The 9,692-nt window shown below is 36.5% G+C and overlaps 1 protein-coding gene across 1 annotated transcript; it reads right to left on the bottom strand.

The window, feature by feature from the left end:
* Window positions 1-4,845: 4,845 nt before the first annotated feature.
* Window positions 4,846-8,894, bottom strand: LOC124875584 (galanin receptor 2a). Its single transcript, XM_047377818.1, has 2 exons — window positions 8,409-8,894; window positions 4,846-6,547 (listed from the first exon to the last, which is right to left on the bottom strand). Exons 1-2 carry the CDS (start codon window positions 8,747-8,749, stop codon window positions 5,878-5,880), a joined length of 1,011 nt encoding a protein of 336 aa, XP_047233774.1. The 5' UTR covers window positions 8,750-8,894; the 3' UTR covers window positions 4,846-5,877.
* Window positions 8,895-9,692: the final 798 nt, after the last annotated feature.

The following is a 9,692-nucleotide window of genomic DNA, read 5'->3' as shown; positions in this document are numbered from 1 at the left end:
CATACACCCTGAATGTTTGTTGAACTGTGTGTGAACCAGCATGTATAAATAAAGAGAGAGGGGTGCCAACACTTTGTAGTCTGCACTGCAGAGTGTGAGCTACCCTTGCTGCAAGTAAATCTGACTCTATCGTTCTTGCCTCTGAGTTGACTAATTAATACCTAACATATATAAAGGTCACAGAGGGGAATTAAAACAGTTTTATGATCATATTAAAAGTTAATGTTCCTTTTAAATGACTTCAAACGAACACGGATATTTCTTGAACCCTTTTTATTAAATTTAAAGCAGTAAGCAATCATTTGTCTTTATTCACCCGCCTCTGACATTTTTCTATTTTGGTTCTGTTACAACTCAAAATATTTGAATAGACGTTATGTTTTCCAAAATAAAACCCAACACATTTTGAAGATACGCGTCAGATTTTTTAGTTATTTTTTTGTCTCTTCTACATCATGTTGAATCATAATCACCATCATTTAGACGTAGCTGATTTTGGCTGCTGCCGACGGATCGGACAAAGAAACCTCCCTTAGTCGGATTTTTATTTCATCTGTTTGTTTACCTGCTTTCCTTAGGGGGCACCACAGCTGATCATTTGCCTCCATTTCACCCTGTCCTCGAAATCCACCTCTATCACACCAGCTCTGTGGATATCCTCTTCCTCTACCTCCTTTAACCTTTTCTATGGTCTTCCTCTTTTCTTTCCTTCCTGGATGGAAAATTAGCTACACTTTTTGTAGCTATCATTAAAGCTCTGGGGTAATTCTGACTGGATATTTGACCACTAATCTTCCTCGAAATGTTAGTTTACTTAAATTGATTGGTTTCCAGGCACAGGCCTTGGTAATTCTTTTTTTATGTAATTGAGGTCCAGTCCATTCAAGAAGGCTAATGGGTCACTGGCTTTTTGGAACAGGCAGTTTTATCCAATTTTCTGTTTTTTTATTTTATTTAAAATGATACATTAATCAAAGATGGGTTGAAGAGATTACATTTTGATTTAGGGAAATGTCTGCTTTGTGCTAAAATGTCTTTTAATATATTGAGTTTATCAGCACAACTCTACTTTGTTATAACTCAGCTTTTAAGGTAAACAAGTTATAAAAATTCTTCTAAAATGTCAGCAGCTGTTTATTTATAATTTTCAAATGCAGTCCACCTTTACAGTGCAGCCCAACTAGATATGAGCATCTTTTATTCAAATTCTTTTCTGAACATAAAATTCTACAGAAATTAGGAAATTATTAGAGGATTTCAGGCTCAAGCAGGGGAAGACAATTGTTAAAAAGTACCACGTTTAGAGTAAAATAAGGCTTTAAAGAAAGCATTTGCACATTTGGTTCCTAATGATCATTCTTCAGTACTGAGCTGAACTGTTTGCTGAAGGTTGCCGCTAGACGATGATGACATGAAAGCAACCCTGTAGCTTTAAAACCTACTGCGCTCTTCTGTTTGTGTCTTCCTGTGGTGCTGAAATCATCCTGTGGGTCATAGTGAAAAGGTGAAGATGTTTCTTATTACCACGACAACCAGACCACCTCTGAAACTGCAGGTTTCCATAGTGACAAAGTGATACTGATCGATCCTGGGTGTTTGGTTCTTTTCTGTCAGGGTTTCTTTAAAAGGTGACGACGATAGAACAAAATATATTTTCTTTTTCTCTGAATGACGTCTGTTCGTCTGAACCTCATTTTGTTGTGTTCCTCTGGAAAACAACTGGGCTGCAGTCAGTGTGGTCAGACTTCACTGACCTTCTGTCACTACAATATTAAATATAGTGCTGTGAAAAAGTATTTGTCCCCTTGTGTGATTCTTCATTTTGCTTTTTTTGTTATACTTAGAAATTTGAGATTATCAGACAAATATTATTCCCAACAGTTTTCAAATGATGATTTCCTTTTGTTAAACGATGGCCAAATCAACCTGGCCCCACTGTATGTGAAAAACTAATTACCCCCATTATTAAATCATAAATAAACTCAAGTTAACAATTTTTTTGGTTCACTTTCATTCACCATGCCAAGGCCTATTAACTGCCTGAGCTGTAGAATCAAGAAATTACTTAAATAGCACATCCATGACAACAGGAAGTAGGCCAACAGATCTAAAAAAGCAATGCCTGGCTTACCAAAACCTCTCGAGAATGCATGAAAGACTTATCCAGGAGGTCACAATAAGAATAGGAAATATTTAGAACATCTAAAGCACTGCAGACCGATTTTACCTCAGTTGAGGTCGGTTTTCATGATTTAATAATAAAAAAAGAGACCGGGGAAAATGGCATCATTGAGAAAGTTCCAAGATGAAAACCACTGCTGACCAAAAATAATACAAAAACCTTACATTTGTCGTCAAGACGTTCACTGAATGTGAACGTCTTGGCCCACCATAACACTGCTCCAGATTACAGTTTCTCTTCTTCAGTTGTTCCGTCCAACCGTCACAAACACTGGGGTTCAGTGTTCACAATTTCAGCTTCAGTATTCCCTGCTTCTCCACACTCGGGTTCCTTTGTTGATTCTGGGGTTTCTAATGTTTAAGTGTGAACATTTACTGAGTTAGTCTGGCTTCATGGGTAAGACACCACATGAAAACTACAAAATCATAGATATTTAGACACTATGTTACCAGCAGCTGACACAAAGACATACTTCGTTCCCTGGCAAAAGGTAGATGATCACCTAAGGAATAAAGCATATTTTCCTGTAAAAAGATTTTCTGATTTCCTGTTTTGTGAACAGATGAGATTCAGATACTGTTCCAGAGCATCTTCCATAAAATTTTAAGAGTGCATAGGAACTATGATCATAGCAATAAACATACAGGCATTTTACAATCAAACAGCTTCAGAGGCCTGAACCGGCTGATCGCAGCAGATATGAAGATACGAAGAAATCTGTCCAATTGCATAAGGTTCTGGTTAAAGTCCAACACTGCCAACGTCTGCCATCGACCCTCCTGATGTCAAACCCATCTGAGCTTTCTAGAGATACATCAAGTAAAGCACATTCTACTTAATAAATACTTAAAACTATAAGCAAAAAAACCAAATAAAGACATAATCACACTAAACTCTTTCTATTTGCTAATGATCAAAGAAAGAATTTTAATTACTATTTTTAATTTCAGAGATTTACATATAATATGGTTACTATACCTATGAATGTATTTTAAGACAACAGGTTAGACATACCGCTTCCTTGTGTGAAAAGTTTAACATAAATTAGCCAAGATAACAGGACAAGAATGAGGTCCTCCACAAGTCTGGTTCATCTCTGAATGCAATTTCCAGATACTTTAAGGTGCAATGTTCTTTGGCTTGGTCATCACAAAGCCCTCATCTCAGTCTCATTTAACATTCTAGGTAGAACTGAAAAAGCTGAAAAAGTCTGCACCAGCAAGGCGGCCTGCAAACCTGAGCTACATCAGTTCTGTCAGCAGAAATTGGCCAAAATTGCAGCAAACTGTTGTAAAAAACTTGTGCAAGGACACACAAAACATTTAACATATTTTTTCTACAGTTTAAGTAAAAATCTGGTTTCACCTGTACTTTTGATCATTATCCAGCTGCAAGACCCAAAGATTACCCATTTTCGGGGATGAATGAGATTTTTTCTTAAAATGTCCTGCTATTTCAAAGAGTTCCTGATGCCATGCATCCTAACAAGTCTCCCAGGACCTTTGGAAGAGACACACGCACCATCACAGAGGGGCTTTTCCTCATATTTGGCCTTTGCTTCACATTAGTCCTACCACAAGTGAATAAACGATCTTTCCTGGCATGCCTCCCAAAACAACTTTTTGGCATGTTGGTAGTACCTACTGGAGACTTGGTGTCCCCAAGATGTTATTCTTTGCTGCAGTTCTCTAAAAGTGAGCTTTGGATATATGTTTACCTCCCCTAACCGTTCTCCTCACTGTGTGGTGAAAACACAAAGATGGGCCCTCGGCCAAGCTAGCGGTCAGAGGCTAAAAGAAGTGGTGTCACACCATAATTATAGCCCAGGGAAACAAGAAGTCTCAGATTACAAATTAGAAGTTCCAGGAAACTGATTAATTAAAGAAAAAGCATCAAATTAAAAACCTTCAGTTACATTTGTTTTTATTTTATTTTATAATCAAATAAAAGTTTACATCTTAGTAAATTTTTTATTTTGTTGTTTTTTTTTTTTTTACAAATCTATAACTAGTGCTAACAAGTGTAGAGAGCATTGAATTAATCATGTTCTGTTTGGTGGAGTATGACGTTAATTTTGTAAGTCAGGCTCTTGTTATTATGAAAATGAATTTAAAACATTGTGTTCTAAATAGAGCTGGCATTAATATATAAAATAGGGATTAAATAAAATCCCATGATGACGAAAAAGACCAACACAAAAGACATAAATAAAAAAGTCTGGAAAGTTTAAGTATGACGAGAAACTAGTTTACAACCATGTATTTCTAGGTTTAGAGAACTGTTTGTGAGATTTAATATTTCTCATTTCTGTGGGTTTAGGCAGTTTATCTGCAAGTCATTTCACAATATTTGCAGGTTACACTTCATTCACTTGTCTGTTGATTTTGTTATTAAAATTATGCAAAATCCTACAAACAAATAAAATAACTGTATATTTAATTAGTTTAAATTTTCCAATAATGATATGAGTTTTAATATTTGTTTTATCTGTTTATTTTTTAATATGTAATTGCATATACAGAATGTTTAAAAAGAAGAAGAAGAGAAGGAATACATCTTGTAAGATTTAACTTTTAAAGATTATTATTTATTTGTATAATATTTTTAATTCCAGTTGCATCGAACTGGTTGGACAATACCTTAATCGTTAGAGAATAGTGGTGTTCATTTACAACTTTGAAGCCTCAATAGAAATGTTTTCTTTCATGGCTAAATTTTAACCAGATCCACTTAAATTCTATTCACAACTTGTTGCCATTGGTTTTACACATTACTGACTGAAGGTACTTAAAAGAATCACATTTCTATTTACAGACTGTGAAAAGAACATTCACACAGTTTTACAAAATTTCTGATGTAAACATAAGTTACAGAACCAGTCTGAGATCTTGGCTCTTAAAGTTAAAAGGTTTTCTGCAACCAGCTGCTTGTTTTTTATTGTAGATATACAACAGTATCATCAGCATGTCATCTGAACATCAGGAAAGCTTGAAAGCAAAGTACCTACCAACACACCACTATAACTCATTAACAAATAACGTATCTTTATTCTAATTTTGTACCAATTCACTCTTAAGAGACTTACATAATTTGAACAAAAGACAAAAATTTTGTTCTGACTCAAATTTGGTAAAAGTGTAAACCAGCCTTACACTGTTGTAGATTCTCAGCCATTCAGAACATGACTGTCCTAAGCACTTAAGTAGAAGGTTACTCTACTCTTCTCTTGTTTCTTGAAGAAATTTCACCTCTTAGAAAAATAATTCTTTAGTTTCCAAATGGATGAGCAATAAAACATTTTCAAGAAGTAAGACAAGAAGTCCAACTGGGTTCTACTTAAGCACTTAGGTTAACAAGTCTCAGCCTTTGATTTATTTCACTGTTAAACTAAGTTGAAAAAATCTGAAGAACACGAAGCATAACAAAATGTTAGTCAGTAAATACATTTAAATATTTCTTTTGTGATCAATAAATAACTAACATTCTCCAACACTGAATAATTTCAACAACATTAAGAAATAAAGTCAGTCTGGATCTTTCTTTAATGTTCAAGACAATCCCAAATATACCCTAAATCTGGAGTCGGCCAAATGACATGGTCCTCTTGATTTCCAGTTATCAGTAGCAGCAACATCAGTAATATTTACAATTTGTATCATTTTTGAGAGATGTATCTCAGAGCTTTTCTTGCTCTGTCAGGTTGCAGTGGAAGCTGCTTCTTCCTTTGAGGGTCTCGTCTCAATGTTGCTGACTGTGTTTACTGGCTGAATAACGTGCACCCTGTTTTCCTCCCTCCTCTTCCCGGAGCAGCTGAAAACCTTCTGAAAATCTTTGCGGAAATGCTTGGAGATGAGAGCGTAGACAATGGGATTGAGGGAGGAGTTGGTATATGCTACCAAGTGGGAGAGGATGCGCAGGGCGTATGTTGTATGGTTGAGCTGGAAATGTCCAAACCACATGCAGAGGATGATGAGGTGATGAGGGAGCCAGCAGAGACAGAAGAGCGCAGCCACAATCAAAATCATTTTGGTGACTTTACGCTTGGAACGCCTTGACTCTGTCTTGTCTTTGACTGGATCCACGCTGGTCCACAGGTAGCGGATGGTACGAGCGTATGTGAGGCTGAGCACCAGGACAGGGATGAGATATCCTAAGATGAAGGTGCACAGGTCCATTATGAAGCGAGGTCTAGGCTCCCAGGCAGGAATACACAGCACAATGCCATCCAGGTCCATCTGGGAGAAGTAGCTTAGGTAAGGTGCAGAGAAAACCAAAGCCAAAAACCAAACTAGGCAGATAGAGGTGAGGGCGTTCTTTGGAGTCCTCATCTGCCTGGAGCGGAGTGGGTAACATATGGCTAAATACCTGTAAAAACAGAAGGAAAAACTGTTAAAACTGGGGGATGATTAGAGGTTGGTTGTAAGACTTCAGAGGCAGAGGTGTGTGTTCTTTTGAGAAACCATTGACTCTGGCCAAAAGAAGACCAAATCTAAATAAAAACTGACCAAATCTGAGGTGCTGGAACCAAACCAGATGTGAGGTACAATTCCTCTAGCCAGCACATGACCATAAACTTCAATATTAAAACTGCACAATATATCTTGTCAAACTGAAGTTTGTGTCTCACAAAGAGCCATTGGGTTGGGAGGAAAATGTTAAGAAAGGGAAGATGATTTATGGTTGGTCTGGAATACAATTTTTTTTGAAAGACAATCTGAAGCTTGGATTTGATAGGTTGATTTACATGATCAAAATCTTCTTCAAAACAATATGATACCATTCATACTTCAGAAATATTCTGGATAAAACCAGTGGTTTTCAAACAGCATTCATTTGTTCAGACTCATGTGCGATTTTGCATATGAGATAAACATTTGAACTGCTGTCTTACTGTCACATCTGTTGCCCAGAAAAGGTGTAACCAAGGTCCCTGAATGTACAGACTGAAAGGAAAGGAGAAGATTAAAAGAAGACATTCACTGCAAACCTCCAAGGTACTCTTCAAAATAACAATTCTGCCATTTGCAACAAATGAAGGATCTGAATCCATGGGCCTAAATGGATAAAAGATTAATTTAGACTGTAAAAACAAAAGTAACAAATGCTCTTAATATAAGAGACTCAATCTTATACATGTTGGATCATTACAAGAGATAGTTTCAAAATCCTAATGAGCCAGTTCCGCCAATTAATAATTTGGACGTTCAAAATAAACTTTAATTTAAATTAATTCTGTTTATTTATGTAGCGCCAATTCACAACAAATGTAGTTTCAATCCACTTTACAGAAAAAAAAAAAATGAATTCAATCCAATCATATAGACAGATAATTTACAGATAGTCATCAAAATAAAAACCCAAATATTTCATAGAGTAACTATTGCAAAGTGAATTATACATCGCAAATGGAACTAAACGTCATAGAAACTATCATGTTAGACTTTCAAAATAAAGTTAAAAGATGCTCTTCCCAATAAAATCTTCAACATTTCACATAAGAGATTATTGCCATAGTTTCTCCAGTACTGCTGGAATCTAAAACAGAGTTTATGTTCGTCTTCAAAAAATAAATGAAAATATAATCTTAAAAGTAAAATCCTTAAAATTTAAAACAGTCAATTATCGCAAAGGGAGATTTAACATTGTTAATAGAAGTTAAGCAGTCATTAAAAAGGGATTACAGCTTTTTAAAATATGGCATTAAGATCCAATTAAAAAAACATTAAGAGAATATATTATTAGTAACGGAGATTCCACATTACTAATGAAACTAGACCAGACATTTGCATGGACTTATTCCTAAAGACTGCATTTGAGTTTTGCTATTTCCAGTTGGCTCCTCTGATGTTCTGCTTCTCCAACCCAGCTGACTGTCTCTGACCTGAAGACTTTGAACATTTGCTTCTTTGATACCAGCTTTCACGCAGGAAGTGAAGGTCATCTGATGTTGTGTGTGCCGAGCTGAATACCGACACGCAAACAGCGTGACGGCGTTTGAGTGTTGGCAACAGCTCTTTAAAGACCACATTTTTATTACATTTTATTTTAACTTAACATATTTTATTTAACTTTGCATCAAGATTTATGCAGCTTTACGTATTTTTTTTTATTTGATTTCAATTTATCTGACTTGTGATAAAACCCAAACACTGCACACCAGCGCATTGAAGCCTAACATTTAGAAGTGAATGTAATAAATGCTTATAAGGTTTTGGGAGTTGCGCACCTGTCCAGGGAAACGGCGGTCAGTGTGAAGATGCTGGCGTACATGGTGAGGAAGATGATGAAGTGCACAGCTCTACAGAGCACCGGACCAAACACCCACTGATCCATGGTGTAGATGGTCGCTTGGAACGGCACGCAGAACACAATGAAGCAGATATCGGCCATCCCCAGGCTGAAGATGAACATGTTGGTCGTCTTGGTGCTCATCTGGCCGTTGCGACACAGAACTGCGAGGACCAGAGAGTTCCCCGCGATGCCGAGTAGAAAGATTAAGGAAAAAGCCACGGAAATAAGCACGGACTCCGCTTTCCACGCAGAGGAGTTCGTTGAGGACAGATTCATGTTTCTCGAAGATTTTGGTTTGATTTGCGCGCAGCGGCGTTAATGCGCGGATCCCGGGGACGCAGAGCTCATTACGCACTGCACCCAGACCACAGGTCGGGATGGATTGAGCTGTGATACTGTATATGCTGCAGAGAGAGAGAGGCTCCTGTCGTCTGATGATCCCGAACTGAGGCTGCTTGAACAGTTGCAACTTCTAATGTCAGGTTCACACAGAAACTACCCAAACAAGCTGTAAATCTTATGAGTTTTATGTGCTAAAAGAAAACTGTTTAGCTTTAAAAATACAAACATATCTAAAATGAGGTTAAGAAAACAGACAACTTATTGTTGATTAATCACATTACTCAAAATAGCTGTCTACAATGAGCGGTTTTGATACAAGAAAACATGAGAAATCTACCGGGTTAAGTAGATCAGCATCAGTCTGTTTCCTTGTGGTCACACTGCATCACCGCAGAGACATTGGAAAAAGAATAGTTTGGTTAGGTCTGTAAACCCCCCCAAAAAAACTTCCTGATGCATGAATACTAGTACAGTCATATGTAAGGATGTGGATTAAAACGAAAGTAACATCGAAATTATTCAGAAGAAATAAACAATAAAAAATATAATGCAAAATGTAACATAATGTAAACGTGTAAAATGTAACAATAAAAAACTAAGAGTTTAAGGGTTTTTATGCAAAAACAGTTATGTAAATTATTTATAAAATAAACTGAAATGCACAAACCTTAAACTCTAAAACAGAGAAACGTTATGAACACATTTTGCTGAGTTGAAAACTGTGAGAAACATCAGATAAGAGATGAATAATAAAGAGACTACATGGAAATAAGAAAATACCTCCTTTAGGATTGTATGAACGGATCACAAAGTCTCAAAGCTGTTACTCTCTAATATGTGATATTTTTATTATTTAATTTGACCTCAGGTCATACAG

Source organism: Girardinichthys multiradiatus, chromosome 10 (assembly GCF_021462225.1).
Source record: "Girardinichthys multiradiatus isolate DD_20200921_A chromosome 10, DD_fGirMul_XY1, whole genome shotgun sequence".
Taxonomy (NCBI): domain Eukaryota; kingdom Metazoa; phylum Chordata; class Actinopteri; order Cyprinodontiformes; family Goodeidae; genus Girardinichthys; species Girardinichthys multiradiatus.
This window is presented reverse-complemented; position numbering and strand designations above follow the sequence as displayed.

Bases quoted from the DNA above. Each gene is read 5' to 3' on its own strand.
- LOC124875584 (XM_047377818.1), bottom strand. From the start codon at position 8,749: ATGAATCTGTCCTCAACGAACTCCTCTGCGTGGAAAGCGGAGTCCGTG. The intron at 6,548-8,408 runs GTGCGCAACTCC...CTGTTTTTACAG, and splicing joins ACCGCCGTTTCCCTGGACAG to GTATTTAGCCATATGTTACC.